This window comes from Oncorhynchus gorbuscha, unplaced genomic scaffold, assembly GCF_021184085.1.
Source record: "Oncorhynchus gorbuscha isolate QuinsamMale2020 ecotype Even-year unplaced genomic scaffold, OgorEven_v1.0 Un_scaffold_4938, whole genome shotgun sequence".
Lineage (NCBI taxonomy): Eukaryota > Metazoa > Chordata > Actinopteri > Salmoniformes > Salmonidae > Oncorhynchus > Oncorhynchus gorbuscha.
The window spans coordinates 10,001-27,579 of NW_025748853.1; the positions used below are offsets into that span (position 1 = coordinate 10,001).

At 44.8% G+C, this 17,579-nt stretch overlaps 1 protein-coding gene across 1 annotated transcript in view; it reads left to right on the forward strand.

Moving 5' to 3' along the window:
* LOC124028874 (trichohyalin-like) overlaps positions 1–7,879 on the forward strand; it is a gene marked incomplete at its 5' end in the record, with an annotated part of 16,321 nt that extends 8,442 nt beyond the window's left edge. Inside the window, one exon of the mRNA XM_046340788.1 lies at positions 7,015–7,879. Within this exon, the coding sequence (XP_046196744.1) occupies positions 7,015–7,673 (659 nt within the window). The remainder of the gene's footprint in view (positions 1–7,014) is intronic.
* Between the last annotated feature and the right edge of the window lie 9,700 nt (positions 7,880–17,579).

The window sequence follows — 17,579 nt, forward strand, 5'->3', positions numbered from 1 at the left end:
CCCTTGGAGGCCACTGGGCCCTTCAATGCTGCAGAAATGCTTTGGTACCCTTGGAGGCCACTGGGCCCTTCAATGCTGCAGAAATGTTTTGGTACCCTTGGAGGCCACTGGGCCCTTCAATGCTGCAGAAATGCTTTGGTACCCTTGGAGGCCACTGGGCCCTTCAATGCTGCAGAAATGTTTTGGTACCCTTGGAGGCCACTTGGAGGCCACTGGGCCCTTCAATGCTGCAGAAATGCTTTGGTACCCTTGGAGGCCACTGGGCCCTTCAATGCTGCAGAAATGTTTTGGTACCCTTGGAGGCCACTGGGCCCTTCAATGCTGCAGAAATGCTTTGGTACCCTTGGAGGCCACTGGGCCCTTCAATGCTGCAGAAATGTTTCGGTACCCTTGGAGGCCACTGGGCCCTTCAATGCTGCAGAAATGTTTCGGTACCCTTGGAGGCCACTGGGCCCTTCAATGCTGCAGAAATGTTTCGGTACCCTTGGAGGCCACTGTGTTCTTGGGGACCTTCAATTCTGCAGTATTATTATTATTTTTGGTACCCTTGTTCCCTTCAGATCTGTGCCTCGACATAATCCTGTCTCGGAGCTCTACGGACAATTCCTTCAACCTCATGGCTTGGTTTTTGCTCTGACATGCACTGTCAACTGTGGGACCTTATGTAGACAGGTGTGTGTCTTTCCAAATCATATCCAATCAACTGAATTTACCACAGGTGGACTCCAATCAAATTGTAGAAACACCTCAAGGATGATCAATGGAAACAGGATGTACCTGAGCTCAATTTTGAGTCTCATAGCAAAGGGTCTGAATACTTATTGTTACGCTGGTATGATGGAATAGGAGACAGGCGCAGGAATACGTAATAGGTGTTTTTATTGAACCAAATTACAGCGTGCCGTGTAAAGGCACGCAGACCAAACAAACACGTATACAAAACACAGGGTAGAAACCCATACAAAAGAGTGAGGAGTACCAATGTAACGGATGTGAAACGGCTAGCTTAGTTAGCGGTGTGCGCTAAATAGTGTTTCAATCAGTGACGTCACTTGCTCTGAGACCTTGAAGTAGTGGTTCCCCTTGCTCTGCAAGGGTCGCGGCCTTTGTGGAGCGATGGGTAATGACGCTTCGTGGGTGACTGTTGTTGATTTGTGCAGAAGGTCCCTGGTTCGCGCCCGGGTATGGGCGAGGGGGACGGTTTAAAATTATACTGTTACACCAATACAGGAGTACCAATACAGGAGTACCAATACACGAGATCCGTAATCATCTGTGCACAACACAAGTGGCAGGAAAGCCAAACCAATGCAGCACGGGTACTCACACCACCATGCAAACATTTCTAAAAATCTGTTTTCACTTTGTCATTATGGGGTATTGTGATGTCATTACGGGGTATTGTGATGTCATTATGGGGTATTGTGATGTCATTATGGGGTATTGTGATGTCATTATGGGGTATTGTGATGTCATTACGGGGTATTGTGATGTCATCATGGGGTATTGTGTGTATATTGATGAGGAAAATAATGAATTGAATCCATTCTAGAATAAGGCCGTTACATAAGAAAACTTTAACAATGCACTGTATGTGTTTTACATCCAGAAACAACATCTGCTGAGCCACGAGAGACCAGGAAGACACACACACCACACACACACACACATCTGATAAAGGCATTGTTGTGTTTTTCCATTCAGTTTGGAGGGAAAGGGGAGTTGAACCATTACATTTGCCCCATCTTGGGACTACAAGGTCCTCTGCTCTCTAAATAGATAAACAGACGAGAGAGAGAGAGAGAGAGAGAGAGAGAGAGAGAGAGAGAGAGAGAGAGAGAGAGAGAGAGAGAGAGAGAGAGAGAGAGAGAGAGAGAGAGAGAGAGAGAGAGAGAGAGAGAGAGAGAGAGAGAGAGAGAGAGAGAGAGAGAGAGAGAGAGGGGTTACGTGTTGATAGATACAGGATATAGTCTCAGTGGGTTTGGACCATCTGAGAGTTAAGAGTTATGTTCACATCTGAAGAATCAATCTAACTCTATTGTTCACGCTGAATAACCTAATATAAATAAACCCAGTTAGAGAATCACTATATTCTGTAAGTCTAGAAAGTGATACACAAGGCCTTGGCCAAGAAATGCAGAATCATCTCTACACATTGATCAGTCAGCTGGTTATTACAGGAGTCAGTTTGTGGTTGACAAGTTGATAAATGGCTGACAGAATCAGTTCTCTTCAGCCTTGGTACCAGTCTGTTTCTATAGCCTGGATACCAGTCTGTTTCTATAGCCTCGGTACCAGTCTGTTTCTATAGCCTGGATACCAGTCTGTTTCTATAGCCTTCCTATAGTCTGAGTACCAGTCTGTTTCTATAGCCTTCCTATAGTCTGAGTACCAGTCTGTTTCTATAGCCTTCCTATAGTCTGAGTACCAGTCTGTTTCTATAGCCTTCCTATAGTCTGAGTACCAGTCTGTTTCTATAGCCTTCCTATAGTCTGAGTACCAGTCTGTTTCTATAGCCTTCCTATAGTCTGAGTACCAGTCTGTTTCTATAGTCATCTAGTACCAGTCTGTTTCTATAGCCTTATCCAGTCTGTTTCTATAGTCTGAGTACCAGTCTGTTTCTATAGCCTTGGGTACCAGTCTGTTTCTTCCTATAGCATGGGTACCAGTCTGTTTCTATAGCCTTCCTATAGTCTGAGTACCAGTCTGTTTCTATAGCCTGGGTACCAGTCTGTTTCTATAGCCTTCCTATAGTCTGAGTACCAGTCTGTTTCTATAGCCTTCCTATAGTCTGAGTACCAGTCTGTTTCTATAGCCTTCCTATAGTCTGAGTACCAGTCTGTTTCTATAGTCTGAGTACCAGTCTGTTTCTATAGCCTGGGTACCAGTCTGTTTCTATAGTCTGAGTACCAGTCTGTTTCTATAGCCTGGGTACCAGTCGGTTTCCTTCCTATAGCATGGGTACCAGTCTGTTTCTACAGCCTTCCTATAGTCTGGGTACCAGTCTGTTTCTATAGCCTTCCTATAGTCTGGGTACCAGTCTGTTTCTATAGCCTTCTAATAGCCTGGCTACCAGTCTGTTTCCTTCCTATAGCCTGGGCACCAATCTGTTTCTATAGCCTTCCTATAGCCTGGGTGCCAGTCTGTTTCCTTCCTATAGCCTGGGCACCAATCTGTTTCTATAGCCTTCCTATAGCCTGGGTGCCAGTGTGTTTTTCCTATAGCCTCCTCATTTGCTGTTGTTGAATGCAGAAACAGTCCAAGACTGGGATTAGATGGTCCCACCTCTTCCTATAGCCTGGGTACCAGTCTGTTTCCTTCCTATAGCCTGGGTACCAGTCTGTTTCCTTCCTACAGCCCGAGTCCCACTCCGCTTTTAGCTGTTCGTCATCATGGTGTGTTTGACCTATAAAACATGACTGAGAATAAAGCTGTTACACTGACAGTTCTGTTCTCCGGCCACAACTCCCATCCAGCCAATCCTGTCGGGACCATCATCCTGGGCTACAGTAGACTTCAGGCTTCATGATTTACTGTCTGCTTTTACTACATTGTCCTGACCTGAGGATGTGAGGAGGAGGGAGAGAGAGAGAGGGAAGGAGAGGGAATGAGATAGAAAGAGAGAAAGGGGATAGTCTAGTTGTAGGGAGTAGTCTAGTTGTAGGGGATAGTCTAGTTGTAGGGGGTAGTCTAGTTGTAGGGGGTAGTCTAGTTGTAGAGCATAGTCTAGTTGTAGGGGTAGTCTAGTTGTAGGGGATAGTCTAGTTGTAGGGGATAGTCTAGTTGTAGGGGGTAGTCTAGTTGTAGGGGGTAGTCTAGTTGTAGGGGATAGTCTAGTTGTAGGGGATAGTCTAGTTGTAGGGGATAGTCTAGTTGTAGGGGGTAGTCTAGTTGTAGGGGATAGTCTAGTTGTAGGGGATAGTCTAGTTGTAGGGGATAGTCTAGTTGTAGGGGATACCCCAGTTGTAGGGGATACCCCAAACAGCAAGTAATGCAGATGTAGAAGCACGATGGCTAGGAAAAACTCCTTAGAAAGTCAGGAACCTAGGAAGAAACCTAGAGAGGAACCAGGCTCTGAGGGGTGGCCAGTCCTCTTCTGGCTGTACTGGGTAGAGAGGAACCAGGCTCTGAGGGGTGGCCAGTCCTCTTCTGGCTGTACTGGGTAGAGAGGAACCAGGCTCTGAGGGGTGGCCAGTCCCCTTCTGGCTGTACTGGGTGGAAAGGAACCAGGCTCTGAGGGGTGGCCAGTCCTCTTCTGGCTGTACTGGGTGGAAAGGAACCAGGCTCTGAGGGGTGGCCAGTCCTCTTCTGGCTGTACTGGGTAGAGAGGAACCAGGCTCTGAGGGGTGGCCAGTCCTCTTCTGGCTGTACTGGGTGGAAAGGAACCAGGCTCTGAGGGGTGGCCAGTCCCCTTCTGGCTGTACTGGGTAGAGAGGAACCAGGCTTTGAGGGGTGGCCAGTCCTCTTCTGGCTGTACTGGGTAGAGAGGAACCAGGCTCTGAGGGGTGGCCAGTCCTCTTCTGGCTGTACTGGGTAGAGAGGAACCAGGCTCTGAGGGGTGGCCAGTCCTCTTCTAGCTGTACTGGGTAGAGAGGGACCAGGCTCTGAGGGGTGGCCAGTCCTCTTCTGGCTGTACTGGGTAGAGAGGAGCCAGGCTCTGAGGGGTGGCCAGTCCTCTTCTGGCTGTACTGGGTAGAGAGGAGCCAGGCTCTGAGGGGTGGCCAGTCCTCTTCTGGCTGTACTGGGTAGAGAGGAACCAGGCTCTGAGGGGTGGCCAGTCCCCTTCTGGCTGTACTGGGTAGAGAGGAACCAGGCTCTGAGGGGTGGCCAGTCCTCTTCTGGCTGTGCTGGGTGGAGATTATAATTGTCATGTTTTGTCTTATATTGTCTTGTCATTTTGCTTTTCCCTCTGTTCGTTTTCCCCCTGCTGGTCTTTTTAGGTTCGTTCCCCTTTTTCTCTCTCCCTTCCTCTCTCTCTTCTCTCTATCGTTCCGTTCCTGCTCCCAGCTGTTCCTATTCCCCTAATCAATCATTTAGTCTTCCCACACCCGTTCCCTATCTTTTTCCCTGATTAGAGTCCCTATTTCTCCCCTTGTTTTCCGTTTCTGCCCTGTCGGATCCTTGTCTATTGTTCACCGTGCTGTGTCTGTGTATCGCCCTGTCGTTCCCTCAGATGCTGCGTGGTGAGCAGGTGTCTGAGTCTGCTACGTTCAAGTGCCTTCCCGAGGCAACCTGCAGTTCATGATCGAGTCTCCAGTCTGTTCTCGTCATTACGAGTGGAATTGTGCTTTATGATTGTATATTTACTTTACTGGATTAAAGACTCTGTTTTCGCCAAGTCGCTTTTGGGTCCTCATTCACCTGCATAACAATAATACTATATGGCCATTAACTCCAGATTGTTCAGATGTTCAAACGTTCATAGATGACCAACAGGGTCAAATAATAACCCCAGTGGGGATCTGCATTCAAATAGTTTTACAAGGTAGTCTGTTTTTGGGATCTGTTTTCAAATAGTTTTAAAAAGTAGTCTGTTTTTGGGATCTGTATTGAAACACTTTTTAAAAAGTAGCCATTTTTTGAGATCTGTATTCAAAGAGTTTTAGTCCAATTATTCCCTCTGAAAAGGAGTTATCCCAGGTCTGATGTCACAACTAGAGTTATCCCAGGTCTGATGTCACAACTAGAGTTATCCCAGGTCTGATGTCACAACTAGAGTTATCCCAGGTCTGATGTCACAACCAGTAGTTACAACTAGAGTTATCCCAGGTCTGATGTCACAACTAGTAGTTACAACTAGAGTTATCCCAGGTCTGATGTCACAACGAGTAGTTACAACTAGAGTTATCCCAGGTCTGATGTCACAACTAGAGTTATCCCAGGTCTGATGTCACAACTAGTAGTTACAACTAGAGTTCTCCCAGGTCTGATGTCACAACGAGTAGTTACAACTAGAGTTATCCCAGGTCTGATGTCACAACTAGAGTTATCCCAGGTCTGATGTCACAACTAGAGTTATCCCAGGTCTGATGTCACAACTAGAGTTATCCCAGGTCTGATGTCACAACTAGAGTTATCCCAGGTCTGATGTCACAACTAGAGTTATCCCAGGTCTGATGTCACAACTGGAGTTATTCCAGGTCTGATGTCACAACCAGTAGTTACAACTAGAGTTATCCCAGGTCTGATGTCACAACTAGAGTTATCCCAGGTCTGATGTCACAACCAGTAGTTACAACCAGAGTTATCCCAGGTCTGATGTCACAACTAGAGTTATCCCAGGTCTGATGTCACAACTAGAGTTATCCCAGGTCTGATGTCACAACTAGAGTTATCCCAGGTCTGATGTCACAACTAGAGTTATCCCAGGTCTGATGTCACAACTAGAGTTATCCCAGGTCTGATGTCACAACTAGAGTTATCCCAGGTCTGATGTCACAACTAGAGTTATCCCAGGTCTGATGTCACAACTAGAGTTATCCCAGGTCTGATGTCACAACTAGAGTTATCCCAGGTCTGATGTCACAACTAGAGTTATCCCAGGTCTGATGTCACAACTAGAGTTATCCCAGGTCTGATGTCACAACGAGTAGTTACAACTAGAGTTATCCCAGGTCTGATGTCACAACTAGAGTTATCCCAGGTCTGATGTCACAACTAGTGTTATCCCAGGTCTGATGTCACAACTAGAGTTATCCCAGGTCTGATGTCACAACTAGAGTTATCCCAGGTCTGATGTCACAACTAGAGTTATCCCAGGTCTGATGTCACAACGAGTAGTTACAACTAGAGTTATCCCAGGTCTGATGTCACAACCAGTAGTTACAACTAGAGTTATCCCAGGTCTGATGTCACAACGAGTAGTTACAACTAGAGTTATCCCAGGTCTGATGTCACAACTAGAGTTATCCCAGGTCTGATGTCACAACTAGAGTTATCCCAGGTCTGATTTGTTGCAGTGTTTTTGTTCCAGTACTCCCTGACTATCTAGTCTCTCTGTTTTCTCTCCTCCAGTCTGTAATGTGGACTCCATGCTCCTGTTCCCGTCAGCTTCCTCTGAGAACTACGTCACCTTCTCCCGGAGCTTCCCTGCTCTTCCAGAACTCTCCGTGTGCCTGTGGTTCCGCGTCGACGTCGGGTACGTAGGAACGCTCCTCTCTTACGCCACGGAAGACAACGACAACAAACTAGTCCTATACGGACGCAACTCCTCCTCCTCTTCTTCCTCCACCCCCAACCGAGCAACCCTGGACTTCGTGGTGGGAGACCCTGCGTACCGTGAGCTCCCTGTGGACTCTGTGCTGGACGGGTGCTGGCACCACCTCTGTGTACTCTGGTCCTCTATCCAGGGACGATTCTGGCACTACACCGACCGGCGCCTGACCTCCGCAGGGTCAGGGTTCAGGAAGGGTTACGAGGTGCCAGGAGGGGGGATAGTGGTGCTGGGAGCAGAGCAGGACAGCCAGGGGGGAGGGTTTGATCCCAACGAGGGGTTCGTGGGGCGCCTGGCGGGGTTCACCGTATGGGACCGGGTGTTGAGTCCTGGGGAGGTGACGGGGGTGGCTACGGGGAGGGGGGTACCCCGGGGGGTGGTGCTCGAGTTGGGGGACGTTGACGGAGTTCATGGGGAGGTGCAGCAGGTAGCCTGCGAGTGCCTGGAACACTGTAGCTGAGACGTCTGATTCCAAACCGACCCTCATCCCTCGTCCCTATAGGCACTCCTAGATCTACAGTGTGGTTCTTTAGGGCAGAGTGGGCTGGTTTTTACTCCTCTGTACTTGATTGATCAATTAAGGTAATTGATTTCCCCTCACCTGGTTGTCTATGTCTTAATTGTGCGTCAATTAAAAATAAATAATAACAAACAACAACAACCAGCCTGGGGGGCCTTGGGATTCAGCTGTCTAAATGTTTTACTGTTCATCAATTGTCACGCATAGGTGTAATAGGTGGCAGGGAAGTCAGGCACATGAGAGTCAAATGGAGTTTAAATATGGAGTCTTTTAATAAAGTTCCAAGAGTACACTCCATAACAATAAACAGTGCCACAAACAAACAAAACATGGGTTGAAGACCCGAGGAACACCTATACAAACAATAACACTGCACTGACAACAAAAAATGACCTGACAAAGACATGAGGGGAAACAGAGGGTTAAATACATCCAGGTAATGAATGGGATTGAAAACAGGTGTGTGGGAAGACAAGACAAAACCAATGGAAAATTAAAAATTGATCAATGATGGCTAGAAGACCGGTGACGTTGAACGCCGAGCACCGCCCGAACAAGGAGAGGCAACGACTTCGGCAGAAGTCGTGACATCAATGAACTACCAGGGAGAATGAAGACCGGCAGAACTGCCCTTCGGACTGGATGTGGACCTGTATTGAAAGAGGAACACTTCTCTAACCTTAAACAGTGCCACTGACACACTGTAAAATGACCATGTGGATGAAAGCCATCAATTATTACTTAAAGCAATGTTGTTATATGGCTAAACAAAGACTATTTCATAGCATATATATTGTTACCCAGCAACAGACAGAGACAGACTTACAGACAGACAGATACAGACTTAGACAGACATACAGAGGCAGACAGAGGGACAGATGGACAGACAGACAGAGAGGCAGACAGCCAGACAGAGAGGCAGACAGACAGACATAGAGAGAGACAGACTTACAGACAGATACAGACTTAGACAGAGAGAGAGGCAGACAGACATACAGAGGCAGACAGAGGGACAGACAGACAGGGACAGACCGACAGACAGACAGAGAGGCAGACAGACAGACAGAGAGAGAGAGGCAGATTGTTCAGATTGTTCTGTTATAAAGTCAACAGACTGATGTCGGTTATTATCATGCCAATAAATCAAGATTATGTCAGTTGGAGCTGCTCTCCACTCTACTGAATATATAACAGTCATCATTCACGAGACAAATGACCCTTTATCTATAAACATTGATTCACTCAGTTCGTTTGAATTTGTTTGTATGTCTTTGTTATGCATGGTTTTGTCTTGTCAGTATATTATTTCACTTGAGAGGGAAAAGCATAGTTTTTTTTTCTGTCACCTACTTCAACTATTTCAATTTCCAAGGTCCTTGATGTAAGACCGCTACAAATACCTAGATTATTCAATAATTCACCAGCAACATGTAAACAATCAGTTCTTCATAATATGACATCGATATCATTGCCTGGCTCTTATGCTGTAAAATAATGGCAAAAATACGTCTTCCTCTCTGTTTTTGGTCTCAGCTTTCAGTTAGAGAACTACAATTCCCAGAAATCCATGCGAAAAACAGTTATGTTTGACCCTGTGTGCCACCGGTAGAAACCATCACGAGTTCGCCTATGATTTTAGTCATGTGGAATATCTAAAAGTTCCCTCTTTAACGTCCTCACTCATCTCTCCTTGTCTCCTTTTCAAAACCCATTGGAGGAGATGGTCAGAGGGGCGGGACCTCTGGATTTCTCCTCCAATGGGGTTTTCAGAAGGAGACGAGGAGAGAGGACGCGAGGCGGAAGTCATTGAGATCCTCCCATAAAGGAAGGCAAGAATGAGAGGCGGTTATAACCAGACACAAATTGCAAAATAAAAAAACTATCTCACTGATTGTGAGAGTGGAGAACTACCGCGAGTAAAACATGGCCAACATCACGAAGAAAGTGTCGTGGTCGAGCCGGGGTGACGAGTCCGGTGGCGGCGAGAGAAGCCCACTTCAACGGCACCGAAGAAGTCCGGTACACCAGACAGGTAAGGGTTATCAATGCTAAACTAGCGACCACAAGCAGAACTGTCTACCGCTGCCGCTATGTGCCAGCGAGGTATCCATGATGTTTTCGAAGAGTTAAAAAACATTATGTTATGTTTTGCTATGAGATTAATGTTTTTAAAAAAAAGAAGAGTGCTCCGTTTGTGGTTTGTTTGCATGCAGGAGTTTGCAAATGCTGCTAACAACAACAACAACAACAACAACAACAACAACATGCAAACGTCACAGGATGGAGTTGGAGGATGCTTTTCAGACAAGCACGTTTTTTTTTTTTTAGAAGTTTTAATAAATCCTATGCCCATTTTAACAAAATGCCAAAGACTGGCAGACCTAAGAAAAATAGCTACAGAAAGAAAAAGTAATCTTCAAACCAGAGTTTCAGAATAGAACCGTAAGTTACTAACAAACACTGAACTCCGACTATTAAGGTAATCAGGGAATCAGCCTTTGTACCACTTCCTATTAAATTACACCGGCATTATGACTTGAGTTAGTACCGCTTAATGCATGTTAGGTAAATTACACCGGCATTATGACTTGAGTTAGTACTGCTTAATGCATGTTAGGTAAATTACACCGGCATTATGACTTGAGTTAGTACCGCTTAATGCATGTTAGGTAAATTACACCGGCATTATGACTTGAGTTAGTACTGCTTAATGCATGTTAGGTAAATTACACCGGCATTATGACTTGAGTTAGTACCGTTTAATGCATGTTAGGTAAATTACACCGGCATTATGACTTGAGTTAGTACCGTTTAATGCATGTTAGGTAAATTACACCGGCATTATGACTTGAGTTAGTACCGCTTAATGCATGTTAGGTAAATTACACCGGCATTATGACTTGAGTTAGTACCGCTTAATGCATGTTAGGTAAATTACACCGGCATTATGACTTGAGTTAGTACCGTTTAATGTATGTTAGGTAAATTACACCGGCATTATGACTTGAGTTAGTACCGCTTAATGCATGTTAGGTAAATTACACCGGCATTATGACTTGAGTTAGTACCGCTTAATGCATGTTAGGTAAATTACACCGGCATTATGACTTGAGTTAGTACCGCTTAATGCATGTTAGGTAAATTACACCGGCATTATGACTTGAGTTAGTACCGCTTAATGCACGTTAGGTAAATTACATCGGCATTAAAGCAAACATGTTCACTTGAGTTAGTATAAATGACTGCTAGATGTTAATAAGTGTTACTTCAATTACGCAGGAATTACACATGATAACTGAGCTGTTAGTACTACTGACTACTGACTGTTAATACATGATAACTGAGCTGTTAGTACTACTGACTGTTAATACATGATAACTGAGCTGTTAGTACTACTGACTACTGACTGTTAATACATGATAACTGAGCTGTTAGTACTACTGACTACTGACTGTTAATACATGATAACTGAGCTGTTAGTACTACTGACTACTGACTGTTAATACATGATAACTGAGCTGTTAGTACTACTGACTACTGACTGTTAATACATGATAACTGAGCTGTTAGTACTACTGACAGTTAATACATGATAACTGAGCTGTTAGTACTACTGACTGTTAATACATGATAACTGAGCTGTTAGTACTACTGACTACTGACTGTTAATACATGATAACTGAGCTGTTAGTACTACTGACTACTGACTGTTAATACATGATAACTGAGCTGTTAGTACTACTGACTGTTAATACATGATAACTGAGCTGTTAGTACTACTGACTGTTAATACATGATAACTGAGCTGTTAGTACTACTGACTACTGACTGTTAATACATGATAACTGAGCTGTTAGTACTACTGACTGTTAATACATGATAACTGAGCTGTTAGTACTACTGACTACTGACTGTTAATACATGATAACTGAGCTGTTAGTACTACTGACTACTGACTGTTAATACATGATAACTGAGCTGTTAGTACTACTGACTGTTAATACATGATAACTGAGCTGTTAGTACTACTGACTACTGACTGTTAATACATGATAACTGAGCTGTTAGTACTACTGACTACTGACTGTTAATACATGATAACTGAGCTGTTAGTACTACTGACTACTGACTGTTAATACATGATAACTGAGCTGTTAGTACTACTGACTACTGACTGTTAATACATGATAACTGAGCTGTTAGTACTACTGACTACTGACTGTTAATACATGATAACTGAGCTGTTAGTACTACTGACTACTGAATGTTTATACATGATAACTGAGCTGTTAGTACTACTGACTACTGACTGTTAATACATGATAACTGAGCTGTTAGTACTACTGACTGTTAATACATGATAACTGAGCTGTTAGTACTACTGACTGTTAATACATGATAACTGAGCTGTTAGTACTACTGACTACTGACTGTTAATACATGATAACTGAGCTGTTAGTACTACTGACTACTGAATGTTTATACATGATAACTGAGCTGTTAGTACTACTGACTACTGACTGTTAATACATGATAACTGAGCTGTTAGTACTACTGACTACTGACTGTTAATACATGATAACTGAGCTGTTAGTACTACTGACTGTTAATACATGATAACTGAGCTGTTAGTACTACTGACTGTTAATACATGATAACTGAGCTGTTAGTACTACTGACTACTGACTGTTAATACATGATAACTGAGCACGAATTATGTCAATTAGCCTATCAGAAGCTTCTAAAGCCATGACATCATTTTCTGGAATTTTCCAAGCTGTTTAAAGGCACAGTCAACTTAGTGTATGTAACCTTCTGACCCACTGGAATTGTGACACAGTGAATTATAAGTGAAATAATCTGTCTGTAAACAATTGTTGGAAAACATTACTTGTGTCATGCACAAAGTAGATGTCCTAACCGACTTGACAAAACTATAGTTTGTTAACAAGTGGTTGAAAAACGAGTTTTAATGATTCCAACCTAAAGTGTATGTAAACTTCCGACTTCAACTGTACTTTTTTTCCACAGACATTACACATGTTAACTTAGTGATGCTAAATGTTAGCTAGGCCTACATGTTAGCTAGGCCTACATGTTAGCTAGGCCTACATGTTAGCTAGGCCTAAATGTTAGCTAGGCCTAAATGTTAGCTAGGCCTACATGTTAGCTAGGCCTACATGTTAGCTAGGCCTACATGTTAGCTAGGCCTACATGTTAGCTAGGCCTACATGTTAGCTAGGCCTACATGTTAGCTAGGCCTACATGTTAGCTAGGCCTACATGTTAGCTAGGCCTACATGTTCGCATTGAAGAAACATAGACAGATCTTTCTAATTCTCTGCGTCATGTGTTTGGTCCGTAGTCGTCTGGGGACGGAGGGATGTTTCACATCGGCAGACTGAGCACGGATCTGGAGGAGGAGCTGACGTCAGACGAGGTAACGGTCAGCTTTCTATCAATGTGACATCTTGTCTAGCCTAACACTCTGACCCAACTGGCTACAGCAGCCTAACACTCTGACCCAACTGGCTACAGCAGCCTAACACTCTGACCCAACTGGCTACAGCAGCCTAACACTCTGACCCAACTGGCTACAGCAGCCTAACACTCTGACCCAACTGGCTACAGCAGCCTAACACTCTGACCCAACTGGCTACAGCATAACACTCTGACCCAACTGGCTACAGCCTAACACTCTGACCCAACTGGCTGCTGCAGCCTAACACTCTGACCCAACTGGCTGCTGCAGCCTAACACTCTGACCCAACTGGCTACAGCAGCCTAACACTCTGACCCAACTGGCTGCAGCAGCCTAACACTCTGACCCAACTGGCTACAGCAGCCTAACACTCTGACCCAACTGGCTGCTGCAGCCTAACACTCTGACCCAACTGGCTGCTGCAGCCTAACACTCTGACCCAACTGGCTACAGCCTAACACTCTGACCCAACTGGCTGCTGCAGCCTAACACTCTGACCCAACTGGCTGCAGCAGCCTAACACTCTGACCCAACTGGCTGCAGCAGCCTAACACTCTGACCCAACTGGCTGCAGCAGCCTAACACTCTGACCCAACTGGCTGCAGCAGCCTAACACTCTGACCCAACTGGCTGCAGCAGCCTAACACTCTGACCCAACTGGCTGCAGCAGCCTAACACTCTGACCCAACTGGCTACAGCAGCCTAACACTCTGACCCAACTGGCTACAGCAGCCTAACACTCTGACCAGTTCGGACACGTCGCAAACTAATTTTAGAAATCCATGTTATTCAATTATTGTTGTGTTTACACTGCTCACAAGACGCCAACGAGTGTCTGCGACACCAAGGGCTAAAATAGAGCTCATTCCTATTTCTGACGCAGATCATGCTGAAATCCTGCCTCTCCCGTCTCCTCATTGGTTTATAGACGCAGGTACCACGTGCCATCTCCTCATTGGTTATACCCACGTGGGAAAGACTAACTGTTTTGCCGGTCGTCGTGGTAATATTATGAAAGTTTAGATGCCGATCTCCATATAAGTTCAAATATGAAAATGCTTGGAAGGAGGAGAGAGAACTAGAAACGATTCGGTTGGCCGTTTTTATGTGTGGATTAATTGTCGAAGTAGAGGACCTTGTGCATTTCTGGTAAAATAGCAACTCAATGTTTTATATCCTAGGACAAATTAGCTAGCAACAGCAAGCTAACTAAATAGGACAAATTAGCTAGCAAGTGCAAGCTAACTATCTAAATTGTCATACATGTTTTAATGCCTTTCGACCTGTCCCCAAATGAATGTCATTGGTTCAGAGTTTGTTTTGATATTTTAACCTGCGTGTCGTGATCGCGTTTGGTCTGATCATCTGTGTCGAAACGCCTTCCAAGTAACACCTTATTCAAGTAAAGAACTAGGTCCTCGTAGTCATGACGATTGAAGGCGTTTGGACACAGATGATCAGACAGACCCCCGTAGCTTCACAGCCTTAGAAGCGTCTGACTGTTTCTCTATTCAGTGAAATACACCTTTAGGCCGATACCAGTATCACAGTATTATTTTATTTTGCCATAGCAAAAAATGAAAACACGAAGCAGACCAAACTCGTTGGTCCTTTTTCAAAACCTGCTGTATATAAAATATGTGGTATTTCTTGGAAAATACATCACTCTCGATGACAACATAATGATGGTTGTTTCCAACATCGGGGCTGTTTTCCCAAAGAAGTTTTTATATCTATATCTGCAGAAGGTCAGCTGAGTGTGACAGTCTAATTCCAGTACAGTGTTTCAGGCCTACTAAAACCTGGGGAACAAGTTGTGGATCTAGCTAGTCTATTAATAAACATGGCCTCTAAATAGAACAATGTGTGGTCTTAATACTTCCTACAAGCCTGACTGTAATCCACTGCAACAGGTCTACAAACCTGACTGTAATCCACTGGTCTACAAGCCTGACTGTAATCCACTGGTCTACAAGGCTGACTGTAATCCACTGGTCTACAAGGCTGACTGTAATCCACTGGTCTACAAGCCTGACTGTAATCCACTGGTCTACAAGCCTGACTGTAATCCACTGGTCTACAAGCCTGACTGTAATCCACTGGCCTACAAGCCTGACTGTAATCCACTGGTCTACAAGCCTGACTGTAATCCACTGGTCTACAAGCCTGACTGTAATCCACTGGTCTACAAGGCTGACTGTAATCCACTGGTCTACAAGGCTGACTGTAATCTGGTCTACAAGGCTGACTGTAATCCACTGGTCTACAAGGCTGACTGTAATCCACTGGTCTACAAGGCTGACTGTAATCCACTGGTCTACAAGGCTGACTGTAATCCACTGGTCTACAAGGCTGACTGTAATCCACTGGTCTACAAACCTGACTGTAATCCACTGGTCTACAAACCTGACTGTAATCCACTGGTCTACAAGCCTGACTGTAATCAACAGAAGCCTGATTTAGTAGTCTGAAAACGTGGATTTATCCATTGCAAAATGATCTGACAGTGAATAAGACGACTAACCAACAGCCAGCCGGTCTGAGTCATGGGCTTTGTAAAGCACGAGTGTGGGAAATCCATGGCCAGTTTTAGTTCCACTTCAAGCTGTTCCTGTGTTTGGCAACCCAGCCCTGTTCTGTTAATCTATGGGTCATTCTGATTGGTCCTTCTCCCAGTGGGGGGTGGGGTGAAGTTTTCTCCCCTGGGTTCTGAAATGTTTTGTCCAAGGAGATATATTTGAGTGGACTGGTACATTCTAATGACTTGATTCCATCTGAAATACACAGCGACAGGATGGAATACTTGTGTGTACCTCCCAGATTGGGTGTACCTCCCAGATTGTGTGTACCTCCCAGATTGTGTGTACCTCCCAGATTGTGTGTAGATTGGGTGTACCTCCCAGATTGGGTGTAGATTGGGTGTACCTCCCAGATTGGGTGTAGATTGGGTGTACCTCCCAGATTGGGTGTAGATTGTGGGTGTACCTCCCAGATTGGGTGTAGATTGTGGGTGTACCTCCCAGGTTGGGTGTAGATTGGGTGTACCTCCCAGATTGGGTGTACCTCCCAGATTGGGTGTAGATTGGCTGTACCTCCCAGATTGGGTGTAGATTGGCTGTACCTCCCAGATTGGGTGTAGATTGGCTGTACCTCCCAGATTGGGTGTAGATTGTGGGTGTACCTCCCAGATTGGGTGTAGATTGTGGGTGTACCTCCCAGATTGGGTATAGATTGTGGGTGTACCTCCCAGATTGGGTGTAGAATGGGTATACCTCCCAGATTGGGTGTAGATTGGGTATACCTCCCAGGTTGGGTGTAGATTGTGTGTGTACCTCCCAGATTGGGTGTAGAATGGGTATACCTCCCAGATTGGGTGTAGATTGGGTGTACCTCCCAGATTGGGTGTAGATTGGGTGTACCTCCCAGATTGGGTGTAGATTGTGGGTGTACCTCCCAGATTGGGTGTAGATTGTGGGTGTACCTCCCAGATTGGGTGTAGATTGTGGGTGTACCTCCCAGATTGGGCGTAGATTGTGTGTACCTCCCAGATTGAAAAAATGTGTTGTGATATTGTGTAGAGATGCAATAAAAAGCTATTTTAAATGACTGAAAACGTGTGAATTCTGGTGATGGGGGGGAGTTGATGGAATATTACTAGTTGGCTGTACCTGCAGCAAAAACCCCAGTATATATTTTTTCTTCATAGCTCATTCTCCATCTTCCTTTTTAAAAATAGGAAGCACGTTTATTTCCATGATTTGATCAAAACTTGTTTTCCATTGGCTCTCTGCAGTGGACATCGCTTGAGCCAATAGTTTGGAACATCGAATCGCAAATAAAATCACAGTATCGAATCGCAATACAATAGAATCGTGAGAACCCAGAGTATCTTGGTAGTATCCCGTTGTGAGGTGAATGAATTCAGTGTGTTAGTTGTTCTGGATAGTGTCTAGGTCTGTATGATCAGGACTATAGTTGTTCTGGATAGTGTTTAGGTCTGTATGATCAGGTCTATAGTTGTTCTGGATAGTGTTTAGGTCTGTATGATCAGGACTATAGTTGTTCTGGATAGTGTTTAGGTCTGTATGATCAGGACTATAGTTGTTCTGGATAGTGGTCTGTATGATCAGGACTATAGTTGTTCTGGATAGTGGTCTGTATGATCAGGACTATAGTTGTTCTGGATAGTGTTTAGGTCTGTATGATCAGGACTATAGTTGTTCTGGATAGTGGTCTGTATGATCAGGACTATAGTTGTTCTGGATAGTGGTCTGTATGATCAGGACTATAGTTGTTCTGGATAGTGTTTAGGTCTGTATGATCAGGACTATAGTTGTTCTGGATAGTGTTTAGGTCTGTATGATC